The sequence below is a fragment of the Perna viridis genome, chromosome 12 (genome assembly GCF_037379345.1).
Source record: "Perna viridis isolate PV_CMFRI_1.1 ecotype Kerala chromosome 12, ASM3737934v1, whole genome shotgun sequence".
NCBI classification, from domain to species: domain Eukaryota; kingdom Metazoa; phylum Mollusca; class Bivalvia; order Mytilida; family Mytilidae; genus Perna; species Perna viridis.
This window is the reverse complement of record NC_142456.1, coordinates 28,531,579-28,554,848: the sequence shown is the minus strand read 5'-3', so window position 1 is coordinate 28,554,848 and position 23,270 is coordinate 28,531,579. Positions and strand designations below refer to the sequence as shown.

General features: G+C 33.3%; 3 protein-coding genes across 10 annotated transcripts in view; 1 reads left to right on the top strand and 2 right to left on the bottom strand.

The window, feature by feature from the left end:
• The window catches only part of LOC148601921 (dnaJ homolog subfamily C member 28-like), a 26,064-nt gene extending 4,786 nt beyond the window's left edge, over positions 1-21,278 (bottom strand). The window contains exons 1-7 of one of the 7 annotated variants that reach the window (XM_088554943.1): positions 21,139-21,264; positions 19,159-19,231; positions 11,418-11,628; positions 10,176-10,373; positions 9,759-9,866; positions 8,138-8,304; positions 5,161-5,361 (exon numbers count right to left, since the gene is read on the bottom strand). In XM_088554943.1, coding sequence (XP_088411069.1) covers positions 5,161-5,361; positions 8,138-8,304; positions 9,759-9,860 — 470 coding nt within the window. In that variant the 5' untranslated portion in view covers positions 9,861-9,866; positions 10,176-10,373; positions 11,418-11,628; positions 19,159-19,231; positions 21,139-21,264. Of the gene's footprint in view, positions 1-5,160; positions 5,362-8,137; positions 8,305-9,758; positions 9,867-10,175; positions 10,374-11,408; positions 11,853-19,158; positions 19,232-19,812; positions 19,832-21,138 lie in introns of those variants that run through there. The other 6 variants (XM_088554936.1, XM_088554940.1, XM_088554942.1 and 3 more) reach the window with 6 other exon arrangements.
• LOC148601922 (SCAN domain-containing protein 3-like) lies at positions 11,873-14,437 on the bottom strand. The gene is made up of 4 exons (XM_088554944.1): positions 14,111-14,437; positions 13,675-13,830; positions 13,074-13,412; positions 11,873-12,755 (listed from the first exon to the last, which is right to left on the bottom strand). The coding sequence occupies exons 1-4, from the start codon at positions 14,435-14,437 to the stop codon at positions 12,462-12,464; spliced, it is 1,116 nt and encodes a 371-aa protein (XP_088411070.1). The 3' UTR covers positions 11,873-12,461.
• The window catches only part of LOC148601920 (dnaJ homolog subfamily C member 11-like), a 22,343-nt gene continuing 20,273 nt past the window's right edge, over positions 21,201-23,270 (top strand). For both annotated transcript variants that reach the window (XM_088554934.1, XM_088554935.1), the window contains exon 1: positions 21,201-21,303. In XM_088554934.1, the coding sequence (XP_088411060.1) occupies positions 21,235-21,303 (69 nt within the window). In that variant the 5' untranslated portion in view covers positions 21,201-21,234. The remainder of the gene's footprint in view (positions 21,304-23,270) is intronic.

Below are 23,270 nucleotides of genomic sequence, written 5' to 3'. Positions count from 1 at the left end.
ACCCTTATTTGGATTTTCTCACTTTGGTGTCCTCTGACCATTATCAAAATCCACATATGATGCCAAACATTCTTATAAAATTTCAATAAAATCACTTGAAAGCATGGTTTAGGAGTTGCACTGACAAGAAAAGTGGACAGACAGAATGGCAGAGCAAAAGACAGGGTGGTTTCTATACACCCCATCCCCAAACTTTGTTTGCAGGGGTTATAATAAAATAACTAAGTCAAAAACATAAACTTTTGGTCAGATTGTACACATTTTTTGTATCTAGTATGGCTTTAAATATGTTTAAGATGAGTAAAGTTACCCCATTTGTTCACTTATTTCCTTGAAATTATTACATGTAGCTATCACCCATACTATTCCACGAGAAATCATTTACAGTAACTTATTTTAGTGTTGTTGTACATGTTATACCATGTTCAAATTCTTTTTATTTTGTTTATGTCTCATGCTGTGGCAGATTAAGTATATGAACTTTAACTAGAGAATATTACTTTTGTTAAAGTAGATATCTAGTACAATACTCAAATCAGAAGTAATGATTTCGGAGGTAGACCTAGGGTAAGGGACACAACTCTTACATATAACTGAACGTTTGTAGCATTTTACATCAATCTCATTTAGCATCAAAGTAACTTGGACTCATTTCATCTAGTTTCAAATGAAAGCTTGATAGGCTTTGGTGAAATTGAAAATGATACAAACATATCACTGATTTCAAGAGTTATTTCCATTAAACTAGGTCTACCTCCTTAATTGATACTGCTTACACATCAATTTTTATGGTTACTAATTTTTGTGCATTCTGTCAAGTGGACATGTTCATGGGTAAAATAAAATTTGGGGGTTTCAATAACTGATTAGTTATATAGCATAAAAAATTAATTTTGTAAGTACTCTTTTTTTTCTGTCCATCCTGGAAACGGTGAGGGCAATAACTCCAACATCGATCAACACATCTTTATGATAATTGTGGCATGGGTGCGTCTCACCATGCTGATCAATTTCCAGGTGAAAATTTGATTAAATCCATTTAGTGCTGCAGACAGGTATCAGTGCTTTAGTTTTCAAGTTTAATGGGCCTAGAGGGTATACGGCTGTATCATATGTCAATGGAAATATAAATCAGTGTAGTTTTTGAATATCGTACTTATCAAAGTGAAAAGCGGTAAAGTTTTCTGCTATTTTGCATTAATTAGAGGAAGGGTCAAAGATCAATCGACCCCAGTACACTTTGATAAGTAATTTAAGTAAATTCATATATTGTAGGTATCGGAAAACAAGTAACATGTAAATGTCACATGTATAGAATTTCAAAAATGTAAAAAAGAACTTTTTCCAACAAAAGGTGACTACAGAACAAAGTCACCTCTAAAATGGTTGCATTTTAGTGCATTTTCAATTATTAAGAGATAATAAGACACTGTATATTATTACAATGTATATCTGAGTATTGTTTACTGAATAACAAATAAAATAAACACAATGTTCTTGATTTGATCTGCAACATGAGCTTTACAAAATGTGTTTGAAGTTGCAAATTTTCACATATTTTAACTACTAATTATACTAAAATTGTAAAATATGAAATCATTTTCTGGACAACCTGTTCTGTTTCCGAACTGTTGGTATAACAGAAAAGCATGAATATTATGCAAAGTAACTTATTTTTTGACTTGATCAATATTTTAAGTGCTGTTTAAGCAGATAAATAAAAGTTTGACATATTTTTTTCTGTCATTCAATAATCGAGCACTCAACAATGTTCATTTTGAGGAAATTGTAATGAAGAACAGGATATTCTATTCACAGTCAAGACATAGCACCAAAAATACCAAAAAAGTCATAAGAAAAACATATATAAATTTAAAGAATTAATTAGCAAGCCACACTTGATAAAACAAATGGGGATTTGGACCAGGTTCATTCGTAGGATATTTATTTGAACGCCTTTTCTTTGATTTTCTTTAAGCGGCCGTCGATCTGTTCTTATACAAATGATGTCATTCCCGTTTAAACGAAGGAGGGAAACTCTGGCATTGATTAAAAGGTATCTACTATATGACGGTGAAAAAGAGAACGTTACACAGATTTTTGTAAATGGATTATTTCAAATAAAATTGACCTTTACTATCATATAGACTGATCAAAAGTTTCCAAGTTATGAATGGCTTATTTCCAATTCCTAGATTTTACAGCATCTTCGTTAGGTAAGGGTTATGGTCCCGCCCCTCCCTCTCCCATTGCGTGAAGGAAGGGGGCAAGACCATAACCCTATGGTAGCGAATTAGGCTTTTACAGTTATGATCCCATATTCAGTTTGATTCTTATTGGTATTTAGATTATAACAAATCAAAATTGGAGTGAACCATAAAGTGGCTCACTTATTTATTCTTTGCATGAAGCAGACAGACATGATTAGGTGCTCGAAAATTGAAGCTATGACATTGTAAATGTTCAAAACAACTTTTCTACCATATCAAAATATGACAACAGAAGCAACGCTCAATTCAATACACAAACCACTTACTACAACTGCTCTGTACATGTTTGTTTACACAGCAGTAAGTTTATAACAACTTATAAATATAGCAAACGATAGATTGCATCCCCAGTTTTCAAACGTCTTGATCACAGCCTCTCTTTTTTTAATATTCTTGATCCGCCTCTGGCCTGGACAATGATGTTTCCTATGAACTAGTATTCTATAACAACTATGTTGTAAACCATTGTGTCCTATTCATACAGCTACTAAAACTGGAGTCTTTTTGAGAGGTAAAAAAATCTTAGAAGTTTTTATTGCATCTGAACTTCTTTTTCTTTTTGCGTTAGAATCTTTTACAAGGAAACTGTTTTGTTTTTATCAACTCATTTAGAATAATCCATTCAGAACAATGGCCAAACCAGAGGGGATGCATGGGATTGGCACTCCTCTTTTTTTATTTTTGTCATTTTCATGTGTAAAATTGACAAAAAACGGTAAATAATGTCCTAGCACACACCACCTTTTCTGAGGAACCCCGGCTAGCACCCTCCTTTTCACAGTGTGGATCTGCCAATCTAGAGGATATTGCATTACAAGCATCAGTTTGGCACACAGTTAAACATCATAAGAGATAAATATTGTGACAACATGCATGTATATTTTTGCACATGCTTCCATGCAAAGTTCAAAGTTCACAGTTTATATATTGTCAAATTTATTACGAAATCCAGCCTTATCATGAACCCCCGAGTCACATTTTTTGTTTGCGAATCCCTGATTCATGGCTAAATCTTTCTGACGTTTTATTTAAAGTCCAAGCATATAAAGACAAATGCAACAACAAAAAATATGTATGATTTTTGTATGTACAAAAATAAATCTCAAAACCTTACATCTTTTCATCAAAACATAAGGTAGACTAGATATTTTACATGTGTCTCTTTTCTTAAAACAGTCTGGAAACTATACAAATTGTCCGGAAGCGATTCCGTGTTATACAATTTTAGTACAATTAATAGTTTAAATATGTGAAAATTTGCAACTTCAAACTCATTTTGCAAAGCCCATGTTGCAGATGGAATCGAGAACGTTGTGTTTATTTTATTTGTTATTCAGTAAAGAATACTTAGATATATATTTTAATATTCTACAGCATCTTATTATTTCTTAATTATCGAAAATGCACTAAAATGCAACCAATTTTAGGGGCATTTTTGTTCTGTGATTTAATATTCAACTTTTGTTGGAAAAAGTTCTTTTTTACATTTTTGAAATTCTATACATATGATCTTTACATGTTACTTGTTTCCAGATACCTACAATAAATGATTTCACTTAAATCACTTATCAAAGTGTATTGGGGTCGATTGATCTTTGACCCTTCCTCTAATTAATGCAAAATAGTGGAAAACTTTACTGCTATTTTCAGTTAGAAAAGACTGATATTCAAAAACTACATTGATTTATCTTTCCTATTGACATATGATATAGCCGTATACCCTCTAGGCCCATTAAATTAGAAAAATCCTTAGCCGTCCGCAGCACTAATTGATTTACGAGTAATTTCCATAAATCCTTAATTCTTAGTAATTGTGGCCATGTTTTTTGACAGATCAAAATTCTACACACATTGATTGTTAAGGATATCCTAACAAACATTCATCCAATTTTTTTGTTACAATCCATCTAGTAGTTTCAGAAGAGAAGATTGTTTTTCATTTATTTGCCAAATTCTGCAATTTGACCCCTATGGTCTATTTTTATTAATGACAGACATGTTTTTCGTAAGATCACAAATCCCCAGGCAAAGATTGTTGAGATGCTATAAGGAATATTCATGCTTATGTTTCAATCCATCCAGTAGTTTAAGAGGAATAAATGTTTGAAAAAATTAACAAACAACAATGATGATGGACATATAGTGATGGCAATAGCTCACATGGCCTTTTGGGCCAAGTGGGCTATAAATACCAGATATTAAAAGATTTTATCAAGCAGTTGCAGAGGAGTTGTATTGCAAGGTCTTCTATGTTTGAAATATGCTGAAAACAGTCTAAATCCTATAACTCAAACAAAATTCATGCAATCAAATTGATGGTGTAGTATATATATATCTACACTTCACACCAAATATCAAAAGATTGCATCCAGAGGTTTCAGAGGAGTTGCATCAAGGAAACCTTATTTTAGGACAGATGGATCCTTCAATTACCTATCCCTTTGTGAAGGGGAACAAAAATACCAATCATATAAATTTCAGTATGCTATATATTTGTTTTGAGCAACTGCTCATTAGAGCATTGGAATCAAATACTCAGAAAGCTCAATATTCAAAAATAAACTATATACAAGAAGTACTCAAAACCACAAATACACTATGTGTCAAACAAGGAAGCAAAATCCAGCATCAAAAAGTTCCATCAAAGAGAATTCATGCAATATGTACAATCCCTTGTTCATAACTTATCAAATGAAGAGAAATATGCTTTGTGCTTTAATTCCAATACTTTTTCTTAACTTCTTTGACAAGAAAGAAAAAGTAATGAAGAACTCTTAAAAGGGAGGAGGGAGGGCCTGTTAACTAATAAATCATTTTTAGTTGGCCTTCAGCATTCATTCAGTAATACCCCATTCAATCAAAATGATTGATTTGACAGTCATATATATACCTGATTTCTTTCTCCAGTGTAATCCATTCAGGAATATATCCATTATTGATTAGTATCTTGTTAATGTTGTGTGTCATGGTGTCAACCAATGGGTTTCTCTCTGCATAGTCCAAAGGTTTACCTTTCCCAGGTAGGTTGTCAAACTCACCTTTACTCATCGACTCTTGTATCAAATCTTCTACCATTCTATCTATAGTGTTACTGTAATAATTCACAAATTTCCAATACTACAGTCAATAAATCATAAACAAATGATTTCTAAAAATTGGTTACAGAATCTTTTATCAGTGCTGAAATTCTTAAGTATAAACTTTTAACGTAGATCGTACCTAATATTTCTAGTGGATAAAATTTCCTAGTTTTTCTTGAATGAACATACTTTAAAAACATAGGTCATTAAACTTGAGTTTGAGATAATTGAGCCTTATTAAAGCCAATACTTTACTGAATTTTATATGGATTCTGTAGGGATTTTCAATATTTTGAAAACTTGTAAAAAAAACTGATACAGGGATTGAATTTCAGAATTTTTCCCACTAGCTAAATTAAAGTTTTTTGGGTTATATTTGTACTTTACCTATATGACATACAAAATTCCACAAGCAAATTTGAGCAAATGGAAATAATTTCAACCAGTAAAATTAAATTTAAACTTCACCAAGTATTTCCTCCTAAATTTGATCACTGTGATAGATTAAATTTCTAATAATTTAATTTAAAGAACACTTTACTGACATTCTTTCATATTTCAAAATGAAAACTGGGCATCAATGAACTCTTTTTCTTGCAATATATATAAAAAAAAAATCCCTATTTATTTCAATAGAAACAGTAAGTAGTCATATTACCAGTCTTTGTTTTTAATTTGCTTGTTGCACTTTTGAGATAAAAATTACATAGATTGTACATGAAAAAAGGCACTTTGCAAGAGTTACCATTCTTGATTTGGTTTTATTTGGTTGATTTTAGTAGTAGATAAATGTATCATTTTCTAAAAAAGGCAGATCTGAATGCAGAAATGATTATCGTTACGTGAAAGTATAGCATATGTAGACTGAAAAAGCATCGTTTGTTTGGTGGATTTTTCTACATTATGAATCACTTTACAATTGGCAGTATCTGCATTCCATATGGATTGGTACTTAAAAAAATAAAATGATAAAGTTGTACACAGTTGATAACAGGCTGGACATGTATGTTCATATTTAATACTGACACATACTGAGGAACAGCAAAACCTTTGTTGCATCTAGTTTTATCTTGACAAACTTATTAGACTAATGTGAGTATATTTTTGGTAGGGCAGCAACATGACAGGTGAAACACAATGGGATGACTGCAGCAGTGGAACACAATGGGATGACTGGAGCAGCGGAATACAATGGAATGACTGAAGCAATGGAATACAGTGGGATACTGAAACTGTGGAATACAATATGGTGACTGAAGCAGTGGAATATAATGGAATGACTGGAGCAGTGGAATACAATGGAATGACTGAAGCAGTGGAATACAATGGGATAACTGAAGCAGTGGAATACTGTGAAAGTACTATTGTTCGTGGGGTACTAATTTTTGTGGTTTTCATGGGTCGGCCAGTGAAATACAACAGAATGACTGAAGCAATGGAATACAATGTAGCAGGTGAAGCAGTGGAATGCAATGGACGACTGAAGCAGTGGAATACAATGGGTGACTGTAGCAGTGGTATACAACGTCACAGGTGAAGCAGTGGGATACAATGTCCCAGGTGAAGCAGTGGGATACAATTTCACATATGAAGCAGTAGAATACAATGTCACAGGTGAAGCAATGGGATACGATGTCCCAGGTAAGGCAGTGGGAAACAATGTCACAGGTGAAGCAGTGGAATATAACATCACAGGTGAAGCAGTGGGAAACAATGTAACAGATGAAGCAGTGAAATACAATGTCACAGGTGAAGCAGTGGGATACAATGTCACAGGTGAAATAGTAGGATACAATGTAACAGGTGAAACAGTGGAATACAATGTCACAGATGAAGCAGTGGATACAATGTCACAGGTGAAGCAGTGGGATACAATGTAACAGATGAAGCAGTGGAATACAATGTCACAGGTAAAGCAGTGGAATACAATGTCACAGGTGAAACAGTGGAATACAATGTCACAGATGAAGCAGTGGGATACAATGTCACCAGTGAAGCAGTGGGATACAATGTAACAGATGAAGCAGTGGAATACAATGTAACAGATGAAACACAGAAATAGCATGCAATGCAATAAAATTTTGAAAACTGTGTCACCACCCCAGTCTTCATTTGTGTAGCATTTTTGTGAAGACGGAAATAAAGTTGCTATTCACAATTGAGAATCTCTTCAAAGCAATAAGCATTCCTTTATGGACTTCTGATAAGGTTATACTTTTCATATCAGGTATATATAAAACAAAATGTCTTTTATTGATTTATTAAATATGAACAATAGAAAAAAAAACTTTTCGGATCCTATTACACAACGGTAATCATATAAAAAGACAGGCAGACAAATATAAACTGAGTGACAAATGCAAAGAAAGACCTATAAAACCCAGTCGTTGTGACATTAAAGTTGACTTAAAATATGCACACTACATTGAATAACAGTATAGCAATATCATTAAGTTAAAATTACTTGAACTGACTTGTGACAACATGTGATTGACTCTGTGGATTTTAACAACAGAGGTGATACTGCATGATATTATATTATACTGCTTTTATGGGGTAGTGCTTTGAATGGCCACAAAAAATTGTCATATCCCTTTTTACATCAAAGTATAAGTCCAGTTTTAAGGTTAAAACCACACAGTGCTCTAATGTGTTCTTTGATATATTATGAACACATCATAATTCTATAACAAGTTCATTTATGCTGAGGCTTCTGTACAGAATTATTGGCTAAATGCACTTTAGATTCACCAGTGAGTTATAAAGTTCACTCCTAACTGATAATACCTTATTTTGTTTTTCTTGGCCTGTTTCTTATTAACAGCCAAGGCAGAAGTTTCGGTCTGCAGTATATTTTTACTCATTCTGAACTCTGTTACTACTTCTGATGCTCTCCTCACTTTATACTTGTCATACTGACTCAGTCTCTGACTAGGAGATCCAAATCCTATACCCTGAAGAGCAATATATCAAGATAAATCTAAAAAAAAAAGAATTCACCAATCCCATGACACATACAACCTCTTAAATATCATTAAAGTTGTGTTTTTTTTAAAATGCACATATGTAGCAGGTCATGTACTAATAAGCATACAAGTTTGAGTGACTTTCCCATGGGGAAAAGAGTTTTATTAATTTTTTTTAAATGCAAAACTTCACAACTTTTTTTAAGAAGCACTGTAAACATCTTAATTTGTGCGGATTTTGACAAGTGAGCATATTCGTGAATATCAATTTTCGTGGATTAAAAGCTTATTTTTTATAGTGTTTAATTTCATGGGTACTTTTTTCGCACGTTTATGTTCACCTCGAAAATAACGAAAATTAGTACACAGCAAAAATTAACACTTTTACAGTAAATTACTGAAATAGTCTATGTTCATGGTCTGTTGACATATCTGCTAAAACTACACCAAGAAAAATGACTTGCTTTGCACCACATGTACCTGTAAATTTAGAATAATAAACTAGAAAAAATTGACCTGACTGTACTGTATGACCCACAAAAGTCATTGGTTAAGAGATGTTAATCATCTTGCAGGTGTATCAAAGTGGTGATTTGTGGTATTGTCTCAGCATATCCTTATTCACCAAGTAATGTCTGTACCAAAGTGGTGTTTTGTGGTATTACCTCTGCATATTCTTATTCACCAGGTAATGTCTGTACCAAAATGGTGTTTTGTGGTACATGTATGACCTCAACATTAACTAATTCACCAGGAATTGCCTGTATGTGCCATTACATAAGCATTACCTTATTCTTAAAGTATAAGTATACCAAGGTGGAGGTCAACATCAACATTACCTCATTTTCTATGTATTGTCAGTACCAAAATGGTGGTCTGTTGTTTACCTCATTATTACCTCATTTTCTTTGTATTGTCAGTACCAAGATGGAGGTCTGTTCTTTACCTCATTTTATTTGTATAGTCTGTACAAAGGTGGTGGTCTGTTCTTTACCTCATCATTACCTCATTTTATTTGTATTATCTGTACAAAGGTGATGGTCTGTTCTTTACCTCATCATTACCTCATTTTATTTGTATTATCTGTACAAAGGTGATGGTCTGTTCTTTACATCAACATTACTTCATTTTTTATGTATTGTCTGTACCAAGGTGGTGGTCTGTTCTTTACCTCATTTTATTTGTGTTATCTGTACAAAGGTGATGGTCTGTTCTTTACATCAACATTACCTCATTGTCTATTTATTGTCTGTACCAATGTGGTGGTCTGTTCTTACCTCATTTCTTATGAATTGTCTGTACCAAGGTGTTGTTAAGTGCCATTACCTTGAAGGCTAACCTTATTTTTCAAGGTTTTACCTGTACCAAAGTGTTGTTTTGTTCTGTTAGCTCAGTATTTCTTCATTTCCTAGGTTTTGTCACTGCCTTTTATTGAGCATTACCTCATTTCCGAGGTATTGTCTATGTTGAGGCAGTGTATGAGGAAAGTCAAACTCTCCCTCAGCTTCCTCCTCTTCTGTTATTTTATCCTCTTGAGAATTCATATTTTTCTGCAGAAGATAAATGACAAATAGCTTACATTTCAGGTGACTGTTTCTGACTTTTGACCTTCTGAAAATGAATAAATTCAAGGTTTTTAACATTTCACAAAGAAAACCAAAAGCTGATCTCTAGTCATTTAAAATGTAAGAACTTTACTACACAAAGCAAAGTGTACATGCTGTTTAGAAATCTAAATTGTAATCACATATTTACACATTTGAAGCAATACCATTACTTGTCAGATTTTGTACAACCTCAGTAGGACATATCAGACACTCAGTCACAAAAAGTGATTATAACCATCAAAAGAGATTTACCTGAAAACCAATGCCATCCTAGCTTTTTATGTAACATCATTTCATCACAATTTGAAGTTGCTATCCCAGCAACAAACATTGAATCTATGATCTATGATACCTCCTATCCTATCCGACCCTCTTTGGAAAAGTGGCCCCCTTCAATGGATTTCAGTGAAAATATTTCCCATTTGGCTTTTATGGTTACCCACACTGCAACTAATTTTGAAACAAAATGCAATGAACAATGAAATCTGCATCAAGGTGACAAAGATGAATTTTTAATTTCACTAAAATTCCTCTCCCAAAAAAAAAGTGATTGCCTCAATGGTTTTTTTTTATGAAATTCTATCCCATTCAAACATTTATAGTCAGTTTAAATAAAATCCAACAAAAAATGAAGGTACTACCATAGCAACAACAAAGTGAGGAGGGATGGATGAGTCAGGAATATAAATAACTTCTACAACTTTGTTATAAGGGATATAATAAAGTAGTTTTTTTAACTCATGGGTTATATATATATTTTAGATTATTTGTGATACTTTTCTAACACACAAAAAATGCCTAAAAATGAAAGTACATGAATATCATTTCTTTTCTATGGAAATTATATCAATTATGGTAATTTTTTACTTGATTACGTTATCTTCAGTTTGTTCTATTTTTCAGGTCATGTTTGGATTTAATGTATTTGCTGAAGCTTCAGTCATTTTTTGCCCACATTAAATTGATTTATGATATTGGTAGATCTGGTTGCTTTATTCTCTTTTGGCAATATAAATTTTGTATCATCTAACTTAATATTATGGCATTTATATTGACTGGTCTGTAGACCACAATTAAAAAATCCCAAACTAAATAATATTTCATTTAAAAAAAGAAGTTATAATTTGGATTGGAATCGATAAGAAATTGTACAATTTACACTCACAAAGCCAACTTGTTCATGAATGGCAAATTTATAATGCATAAACTGCCTTAAAGTTGTTTATATCTCAATGCATGATTTGACAAAAACAGAAAACAATCCTTAAATATTTGTAGAAAACAGAGATTTACATAAAAAGAGATTATATCTATTAAATGAATAAATAGATTATAACTACCAGCTCCAATGTTTTAAGAAATCTTTTTCTTCTGATTGGTAACATTTTTGTCACGTTCTTGCAAAAAATTTTAATAGCATATTATACAATTAGTGTAAATTTAAAAAAAAAATAAGACAAAGGTATTTCTAATGCAAAAACTAACCAAGTATACCTTTATCATTTTATATGCTTCCTGTATCTGGTTAAACTTTCTTGGACAAGCTGTAGATGTACCACTGTCTGGATGATATTGTTTGGCAAGATGTAGATAAGATTCTCTCAGCTCCCCCTCAGTGCAGTCAACAGGCAAATTAAACAGGGAATAATAATCTTTCACATTATTCTGTAGTTTCTGGTTGGTAGTCTTTGATGTGAAAAGTTGCCTTTCAGGAAGAAAAATGTATCCTTCATAAACAAAAAGTTTACTGTGTCTGTGAATTACTGAAGATACATATCTTATTCCAGCATAATATAAGAGCCGTTTTTTGCTCAGCTGTAATAATTTGTATAATACCATATTTCTCTAGTACTAATCTACAGTTCTCTAATACTCATCAGCAACCTAATGTTATGTTTTTCTCCTCAGACAGCAACCTGATTTATCTTTCTACAATTGAGAATATAAGAGTACGTCAATATACATTGTACCTACCACTTTCTTACAATGAAGTCAAAAAAATATAATACACATTAATTTCCTTTAATTTTCTTGGATATTCCAAGAACTGGTAATACAGATTTAACAGAAGAGCATGATTTACCACTCAAAATTATACCATCACCACCAAGGATAGAACCCTAGATCACTTAAATTTAATGGGTATGTTTTTTTTTTTAAGTTACATAAAACAAACATTGAGACTTTTTGATCAATCAAATTAGTCAGATTATTTTTTTTGAGCTCCAAACCCACATATAGAGTATATATATATGTTAGCGGCAATAAGCAAAATCAGGCATTAAGCCTAAAGCCTAGGCAATAAGCTATTGACTAGTCAATAACCATATTGACTGAAATGTGTTAGGCTTTCACCTTAAAGACTAGGAAATAAGCCTAATGACTGAAAAAAAGAGGCAGGCATTAGGCCTATTGCCTGGTGCATATTTTTTCTTTAATTTTGGCCTTTTAAAATAAACCAAAGCTCATGAAATTAAATTATTGACAATTGAACACATTTACATTATAATACAGAAATATATAAGGCTAGTGCTTTTGTCACTTATTGTCACATGTGTTGGAAGAATGGCATCTGCTGTTACATAACTTTCCCATTTTCCTGCATTTACATCTGTTTGTGTTGCATTTTGTCGTGCAGCTACAACGTTGGAAACCCTGGCTGCTGGAAATTGATTGTTTATTTGCAGCCTCTCTAACACTTAGAGATGTTTCATGACTTGTATCATTCTCACTAAGCAATGTCTTTTTACACACACTGAATTCATTTGAACCGTATTTCCCTTTCAGCTCCCCGTACTTGGTGGCTATTCTACTGAGACCATGTTCGTCTACCTGTAAAAAATTGCTTACTTTTGAAAAAAGGATAATGTGTTAGTCATGTCTTTTAAATGCATATTTTTTATATAAAATGTAGTTTCATAAAATTGATGTAGCATTCTTCTGCTTCTGTGTCAAGGAAGGGTGTGGCTTATACCTCTGTGTCATATATCTTTAATTTTTAGTGTTCACAAAACTGACAGACTGACATACAGACAAATAGACGGACGGACAAAGTGAAAAAATATATGGCGCAACATTTTTAATACGAGGCCGTGAATTGTATTTGATATGATATGTAATTAATGATGTAATATTTAGTCTAATAAATACCTCAGCTATCCGTCTGAGTAGATTTTTACTGTCACCCTTTCCACGGTCATACATTGGAATTGGCACTGCTACTGTTTGTCCAACCTCTGGAGTACCAAGTAGTTTCTTGCTTCTGTTCACCATAGACACGGCCTGTTTGTCCTGCCTTTCCTTTGCCCCTGATGGACGACAAATACATCTCGTATCAAGAAAGCAGTGTGGACAGAGAACTTTGCTACCGAAGCCTTCCTCTGAGTTTACGATTTCTTTACCACAAATGATGTGAATGGAGGTATTACACTTTCCACAACTATGCGCGCCTGATGTTTCTAAAGTACACACCACACAAATCTGTTGAGGCTGAAATAAAAGTTGTATAAGTGAATGAATGTGACAAAAATATGAAATATCATGATACTGTGAAATTGAACCTATGTATGACGGATGAACAGGCAAAAGGACTATACCAGCCTCAACAATTGTGATCTAAAAGAAAAACTCGAGTTTCAATAAATGAATGAATTCACGGACACTATATATTCTAATGGATTATTTATTTTACATGTGAATAAGAAAAACCTGTCGATAACAAAAAAATAATCTATGATTGGAATACTTGTACCTTATCAGCTACATCAGTGGTTCCAGTTTCAGATGAACATTCAAGTGTTACTGATTCAGCAGTCACGTCTCCAACAGAAGCCCCTCTATCCTGGTCAGGCACTTGTTCCTCACACTCTGACTGCTCACTGTCAAGCTCACTTTCCTCGCTGACAGACTATATTTAGAAATTGAAAGGATATATTTGATCACTATCTTGATAAAGTTAGCTGATCTGTGTTAGAAGCTAACATTAGGTTTAGATCATACAATGTAACACAACATTTGTAACTTCACAGTAATCAGTGACACATTAAGAAGCACAAATAAATTCAAAAATTGAGTTCACCATATTTTTTGTGTTGAATGAGACTTAATTTGAAATCTATTGATAGTATAAAATGTACTAAGTAACAATTAAAATACTAGAACTAAGTACTGTCAAATATGATACTTACTAGTGGCCTTTTTGACGTCAAGCAAATCAAGTCTTCTTCTCGCTCAAGGTTGTCTAAAACTTCCTTGGGTAATGCTGCTGAAGAGGACAATCCTATTGTAGCGGTTTTTCCAAATAAGGCTTCATAAGGAGAGCGACCAATGCCTGTGTTTAAGGATGAGTTCTTTTGCAACTGGACAAACTTCAAACCGACAGACCACTTTGTACTGTCATTATCTAGCAACCATGCCAAAATCATGTCATGTATGTCTGCGTTGGACCTCTCAACACTGCCCTGAGACTGTGGATGTCGGGGTTTGCCATGTATGATAACAAGATCTGGCCACATCAGTTTTAATTCTTGTATGATTGCTGCTGCAAATTCTCGACCATTGTCACTGCATAATATGAGGAGCGCCAAATAAAGTAAAGATGTCAATTAGGTTGAAAGCAACCTCTGAAGCGCTTTTTGAAGTTAAAGCCTTTAACACACAAAACTTTGTTAAATGATCTTGAAAAACCATCACAAATCTGAAATCACCATCTGGATTGGATTGAAAGTCCAACAAATCAACTTGACACCTACTATTGAACTCACTAGAAGATAATGACTATTCCTTTGGATAAATGTTTTTTCTTCAAACAGTTTTCACAATATGCGAGAAAAAGCTCTATACTATCCCTCGAGACATTAGCATACCCCTCATTGACTTTCTTGAGCATTCAGTCTCTTCCCCCACGTCCAGTTTCTTTATGGGCTTTCTCCAAAACACCTAAAAGCTCTTCGAGATACGCGAACAACTTAAATCCCTGCTGATCACCTTCTGGTACTTTGGTTATTAGACGCTCAATCCCAGCCACAGAGAGAACATCAAATCTGGTAGAATAGTAATATTCAGTCAACGATTTCTTTTTAGTTGCTGCTGTCGATTCCTTTTTCAAAAGTTCCAAAAATTCATTATATTTCTCACGAGAATATATATTCCTAGTTTTCCCCTTCTCATAGCTATTTCTCATTTCTGCGTTAATTTTTCCTCGAATTGAGACATGTTGACATGACTACACAAGATGAGCAAATGAAAACCATTTAATGGAAATCAAGTGAGTAGTGAAAAGAACATTTACTAAATATTACTTGAAAACAACTCAGAACCTTATAAACTTATTTAGTTGTACATTGGTGTGTGTAGTGGCCTTTGGCAATATCTGATGTTCTCTCTATAGTTAAGGATTAACAGTATTAAAAAACTAATAATTTATATGGAAAAGAGTGGAAATGGGGAATATGTTAAAGAGACAACAATCTTTAAAAGATTAAAATGCAATGTTTTCTTTCTTTCATTATTTATTATTGCCTAGGAAATAAGTAGATTTTGACCACTATCATTTCAGGGAATAAGCCTAAAGCCTGATTTTTTTAGGCAATTAGTAATTGACTAGTCAATAGCTTATTGACTAGGCTTTAGGCTTAATGCCTGATTTTGCTTATTGGCGCTAACATATATATAAACATATAAATGCAATGTATTAAACCAATTTCGAATGTTTCTTTTCTCCAAAGAGTAAATATTTCAAGGACTATTCATTTTGTCAAAGAATATCCTCTTTATAAAGATATAAGATATGACAATTTAAAGATTTAATATAATGAATCAAAATTTTAGACGCTTTTTGCACAAGAAAATATTGAACTTTTAAAATGTTTCGGAAAGTTTTTATTTCATATTTTGGAAACAAGGAAATTGGCAAAGACAACCAACAAAGATTGTTCTTTTTTTAAATGAACTTTTTTTTTGCTTTATAGTTTACCCTATACCTGCAGCTGAATCATCATGAACATAATACCATTATATGTATGTACATTTTACAGTTTTTCAGTTAAATTAGTAACTGTCTTTATTAACCAATTACTTAGAATACAATAGAAATAGTCTATTCAACATTAAATATGCTAGTATTTTTGTCTAATTCCAAATTTAAGAGCATGTGTCCTGTATTAGTTTGTATTGTTTAAACTTGTCTTTCTGGTTATCTGGTTAATAAAGGTGTCATTAAATGGATATTTTCATATAAAGCCTGTATTAGGTCCACAAACAGTCATATTAGGCCTCAATCAGCTGTATATGCCCTCAGCCATGCCTAGTACATATACAGCTAAACTTGACCCAATGAGACTGCCTCATACCTAACACAGGCTTTATTTGAAAATAGCAATTTGATAGCACTATAGTATTTAATTGTCCTAAATGCGCTGCAAAGGGCCCTTTACTTTTAATAAACATATTCTACATTAATTCACATTTCATATTGCTATTTTGCTTGATCTATTGTCCCATGAGCAGCATCTGAGTACTTTTTCATACAAAACATTTGTCAAGTCATGACCATTTATTGAAAATGTGTTGGTACAATTAAATATTTGTTTTTGTAGTTAAGATTACTTACATGTACCATAATAACTATTGGTTTCATGCATACATATTATATAAAACCACTTGGTTGCCCTATATCACAATCAGGGCCGATAATTGAAAGTATTGGTCATTGTGTTGATCACTTTCTAGTACCAACTGCACTGTCGCAGCGTACTAAACTTTAAAGATACATTTGTATTTGTCCACATTATTGATAAATTTAAACCACATGCAGACTGTCTTCTAGTTTCGTATGATGTAATAAATATGTTTCTGAATAGTTCAAACAATGATCTTATATTAGCAGTAGATAAAGCATACAAACTTTTTGATGAAAATACATTTTACTTAAAAAGTTAACCTTCAAAAGACCAATTACATTCTTATTGAAGCATATTTTAGAAAAAAACATTTTCAAAATCAAAATCAAACTATTTAACAAGTAATAGGAACAGCTATAGGGGAAGTCCCTAGTCCCCAAGATCTATAGGAACAGCTATAGGAGTAATCCCTAGTCCCCAAGATCTATAGGAACAGCTATAGGGGCAGTCCCTAGTCCCCAAGATCTATAGGAACAGCTATAGGGACAGTCCCTAGTCCCAAAGATCTATAGGAACAGCTATAGGAGTAGTCCCTAGTCCCCAAGATCTATAGGAACAGCTATAGGAGTAGGCCCTAGTCCCCAAGTAATAGGAGCAGCTATAGGGACAGTCCCTAGTCCCCAAGATCTATAGGAGCAGCTATAGGAGTAGTCCCTATTCCCAAAGATCTATAGGAACAGCTATAGGGGCAGTCCCTAGTCTCCAAGATCTATAGGAACAGCTATAGGGGCAGTTCCTAGACCCCAAGATCTATAGGAACAGCTATAGGGGCAGTCCCTAGTCTCCAAGATCTATAGGAACAGCTATAGGGGCAGTTCCTAGTCCCCAAGATCTATAGGGACAGCTATAGGAGTAGTCCCTAGTCCACAAGTAATAGGAACAACTATAGGGGCAGTCCCTAGTCCCCAAGATCTATAGGAACAGCTATAGGAGTAGTCCCTAGTCCACAAGTAATAGGAACAACTATAGGGGCAGTGCCTAGTCCCCAAGATCTATAGGAACAGATATAGGAGTAGTCCCTAGTCTCCAAGATCTATAGGAACAGCTATAGGGACAGTCCCTAGTCCCCAAGATCTATAGGAACAGCTATAGGGACAGTCCCTAGTCCCCAAGATCTATAGGAACAGCTATAGGAGTAGTCCCTAGTCTCCAAGATCTATAGGAACAGCTATAGGGGCAGTCCCTAGTCCCCAAGATCTATAGGGACAGCTATAGGAGTAGTCCCTAGTCCCCAAGTAATAGGAGCAGCTATAGGGACAGTCCCTAGTCCCAAAGATCTATAGGAGCAGCTATAGGAGTAGTCCCTATTCCCAAAGATCTATAGGAACAGCTATAGGGGCAGTCCCTAGTCCCCAAGATCTATAGGGACAGCTATAGGAGTAGTCCCTAGTCCCCAAGTAATAAGAACAACTATAAGGGCAGTCCCTAGTCCCCAAGATCTATAGGAACAGCTACAGGAGTAGTCCCTAGTCCCCAGGTAATAGGAACAGCTATAGGGGCAGTCCCTAGTCCCCAAGATCTATAGGAACAGCTACAGGAGTAGTCCCTAGTCCCCAAGTAATAGGAACAGCTATAGGGGCAGTCCCTAGTGCCTAAGATCTATCTATGACATTCACATCATATAACATTTATAAAACATTCTAAAAATAATAGCTCCATATGAGCACAAAAATTTACTACATATGTTTTCACAATTGTGACTTTATTATCTCTGATGAAAATATCCATGGAATTGATATCTATTTTAGTTATTTTTAATTATTTTTAATTAACTCACAAACAATGATCATCGACTAATGTAAGCATATTTAAGGGTAACACATTATTTTAGATATGAAAACATACTTCAAATTGATGAAATATTTTTTCTAATGCATTATAGCAATATCAATGTATTTTCAGGATTCATCTAAGGTAAATCTATAAACAACATCTGTATCACAAATAGTAGTAAGGACTTGGACAATAAGTTAGTTAATTCTAAATGCAAATTAACAAGCAGGGGGGCATATAGAAACAGAAAAAGGGAAAAAAAATATCTGAAATGTTGATGAACTGAATTAAGTGCCTTTCCACATGAAAAGCGAAAGACAATGACATATAATCAGTTGTCCTTTGATCTTGGGTACTTGATATACCCAACATTCAGAAATAAAAAAGAACAAGGGTAAAACAGTATCCCACCCATCCTTTGTAGCAGAGGTATAATTATGAGTCTATGATACAGTACAATGTCAATCAACATTCAAGTAAAATTTTCTTTCAAAGTTAAAAACATTATTTTTTATCAAAGACAACAGGATAAGAATAAAATCCTTTTGGTTGGGCCATTCATTAATAGTCAGTCATGTCATTTGGATATATGCATACATTTCCATTTATGCACATATTGATTTATAAACATGTTGATCTACACCTTAAAACTGAATGTAATTGTTATTGCTATATATGCATACATGAAGCTTTAGTACATTTTGTATAAGCAATATATATGTTTATATACTTGTAAATAGAGGCATAAATATGCACAATAAAGGTGTATATAATAAATGTACCTTATTTTGTTAAACTGATGAAACTGCTTCCTTAAACAGGATGAGAAAAGACAAATATTCTGAGCTACATCACCTAGGAAATAAAATTTCTAACCTCAACCTAGATTACAGTGTAAATGAAAATAGATATTCTTGTCCAAACTATTCTTAAAATGAATCTTCTTTCCAGTAAAATTGTGACCCAAATAGGTTTGCCAGCCCTGCCCCACCCCATTCAGAATCAAATGGCTATTCTCTTATTTGCTTAAGCCATCCAGTGGTTTTTACAAACACCCTTAGCAAAATTTCCCTATTTTCAACAGAGAAATTTGAGAAAATTGGCTATTAAACAGCCAAATAGCAAAAGCAGTGTTCTATATAGATTATTACAAGTGACTTCTCCCTTGATTATACACTCCTTGATTTAAATTAAATCATCAACAACAACAAATTTAATATGATCACATACTAGTTACTAATTAAGTGAAAAATGATTACCTGTTCACAATTATCATTTTTAATTTACCAATGGTATCAGAAAATTTATGATTAAATAACAAATAATGAAATGCAAAATAAATATGTATATTTGTTTATGTAATCATGATGTAGTTGCTTTGCAATGCCTTTTAATTATGCTTTCTTTTTTTTTTTAAAAATGCTCAATTGACTTACTATAGGCTAAAAACCACTAATTCCACTTCCCATAGGCTTCTATGCTAATTTCACAATATTCAATGGCTTCTCTGGACTTTACCTTAACTTTAACCTGCAGATGACTATATATCAGCAAGATTCTACATATGTCAGCTCACAATCCTCAGAATGGCATGTGGGGTTAGCAGACTTGCAGTGCAGTACTGGTCACCGGAAGTGAAGGGTCTATAAATAGCATGGGAAATCCCAGTGTTTTCACAAGATAGGGGTATATTTAAAAATCATTATGGAGATTAGGCTTCACATCACAAGAAGCAAAATGCACCTATAAAATGTACAGAAATGTTTTTCCTTTCAGAAACTGTTTCAATTTTTTAAATAAGATGAGAACTTTTTTCACAGCACTATGAGGAACAGGGGTAATTTTTGCGTAGGACTATTTTTGCGTACGTTCCGAATGCTCATTGGTTGAATTGGTGGTCTGTAACCTATAGGAGAGTTCACCAATATCATTAGTGATGTCATATTCACTAATTTGCATTAAGTGTCAAATTGGTTGGCAGATAGACAACTAAATAAACAACTGAAAATTTCATTATTAGAATCCTAATTTTCAAAACTTTATCACTTTGTAATTTCATATCCAATTTTGGTTCTGTAAAATATTTCATTTAGACAAAATAATTTGTATTTTGTAAGTAAATTTATAACTCTTTTTCTTGAAAAATGAATTTAAAAATGATATTTATATGTAACCCTCTATTTTCATATAAAATTACTTTTTCAAATTTTATGCTCATGTAGTGTAATTACTGAATATCTATCTATAAATTCCATGGATAAAAAGAGTTTTATTGACAGTATATAGAGAACCAAAAGAATTTTTCAATTATCTTAAAAAATGAAAAAGTTATGATAATTTCAAGTTAATGCCCCATGCCACTCAATGGATTTTTTGCCAACCAAAACCAAATCACAGGTAAGTGAAGACATCTCGAAGAACATATGTACAAAATAAACGTAATATACAACTGTTTTTTGCAGTCTTTATTATCCAAATGGAAAAAAAATTAAATGAGATGCATAAGGTCAATATCATAAGAAAGTTATTTAAAGGTTACTTCAAGATATTCAGTAAGTGTGGTTCACACTAAATTATAAAATAGTAAATCATTATCAGATGATTCATTCTAGTATAGAGGAGGACATCCAATATGAATTTAACCGTTGACCTAACAGAAGCACTGAGAGCCTGAGTTAGAGTTAACCTGAACATGCAACCGAGTAACCTAAATGGATAACATTAGTGGCATCTTTAATAAAAACAAAAAGTTTATAACTCACATCTCTTAGTTTTATTAACTTCATCAACGTCCCAAATCTTGGCCTTTTTACTCTGGAACCACGTCTAAAGTTAAGATAACGTGAACCAGTAATATAATGGCTGCGTCCATGGATGATGGTCTTGCAGCAGAAGACTATTATGCTGTCTTAAATCTTCCTCGTTCTGTAAATATCAATCTCTCTTTGAAAATGACTGTTATATTTTTTCACTTTTGGGAATGTTAATGAGCAGAGATTTTAAGTGCATACAGGTCTTTAAGAATCTTACGCAATATTGACTTATTTTTTGTCAGGATATTAAGTTTGAAGGTTAAAAGAGGTGTAAATTTAAGCTGACCTTTTGATATTCCCAATAACTAACTAGATCTATGAAAAAAAAATTAAACATTATGAACCCATCTTACCATAGTGCTGATTGTAAAGAAAATTTTATAAGAAGAGTATAATTATGATGACAATATCATAGAACTAATGGCTCAGCGTGGCCTGTGTTTCACACAGCATCACATCCACCCTATAATGAAAGAAGAAATAAGGTCATTATGAAGAAACAATTTAAAATGCTGAGGGAAAAATCAACTGGTGAAGACTTCTCCCAAAACTTCATATATTGCAAAAAATAGTCTGAATTTCCTGTGACCCTTCAACCCTCCTCCTTTTTATTTGGATATTGATATGTTAGGTTGGGGTCCGGATGATGTGTCATACAAATAGTTGGAGATTCAGTGGTACTATGGAGTACTGCCCTTCAACCATTTGTAATGACTTTCAAATCGTGCATGTCACACCTACCAAGTTCTATACCATATTTGCTGAAAAAATTACATTTTTTATTGAAGTTTTGATTTTTTTCACGAGAGACCCTATGTACTTATCAACTGCAATTTTGTAGTTAAGTATACACTCTTGTACTATAGTACATGCAGGTGGGTGGTGTCGAAAAATGAAAAAAAAAAGATAATTACAATATTAAAAATATAGTATTTCCTTCCCACTTCACTCATGTCCCATTGCTTCTGCCATTTGATCATTACTGATGTCCTAGCGGCATGAATTAAATCTGGTTTGGTTTTAACTGTTGATGCTAAGTTGCTCTTTTCTGCATCTTTGGGAGCTGTTTTATCTAGTCAATCTGCCTCTTCGTTGTCTTGGATGTCTGCATGACCTGGAGCTCAGTTAACTTTTACCAATATGCCTTTATCATCCAATTTCTTTTTGCTTGTTTTGATTTCATGACTTGTTTGTCTGTAATTGTCTGAATTCCAATTTAGAGTGATTATTCCAACGTATGATTGGCTGTCTGAAGATATGTTGATTTGGTTCATCGAGCCCGTAACTGTCAATTTTCTCTAATACAAGCTTAATTTCAACAAATTCTGCAAGTAGGATGGATCCTCTGTTTGATACAGGATGTTGAATTATTTTCAGTTCATTATTCTATTAAATAATGGCCCCTGATCTGCCGGGTCCAGGTTCCACATACATGAACTATCAGTAAAAGCAATGGCAGTATTTGATGGCAATTTTTAATTTTACTCCGACTGATCATTTTACCTTCATTAATTTGTTCTTTGGTCCTTATGTTTTTTTTAAGCTTCCCAATGTTGTCAAATATTCAGGTGGATTTCCAATTGTTGTTCAATGTTATCAACATTTATTGATGTTTCTTTGTCCAGTTCAATTGCTATTAACATAATTTTTTCGCTATTGGTGATGCATATGCTTCTGGAATGATCTCAGTTTTCCAGTTCTCATGGTACTGTGGTTTTGTTTGAAGCAATTTTTGCCAATTTACTTATTGCGATTTCCTCTCTCCTCAACTCCAGTGGCAATACTCCACCAATTACTTGCAGTACCCCCAGACTGGGAGTTGATGGCATGTTTAAACGTGTAAAGCTAGTCCATGTCTTTGTATCTCATTCAGTTTATCCAGGGATGTTGAATTACAGATTTGCCAAGTGCAGCTAGCATAATTTTAATGGAAAATAATAGAGATTGGTATAATTCAATTAATCTTTTTGTTAGAACCTTGGATAACCCTTTAATCTATCTCAGTATTCCAAGTGATCTTTTTGCTTTCTTTTGAATGTTGTCTATATAGGCATTGAATGTCAGTTTTGTATCAAGTGTAA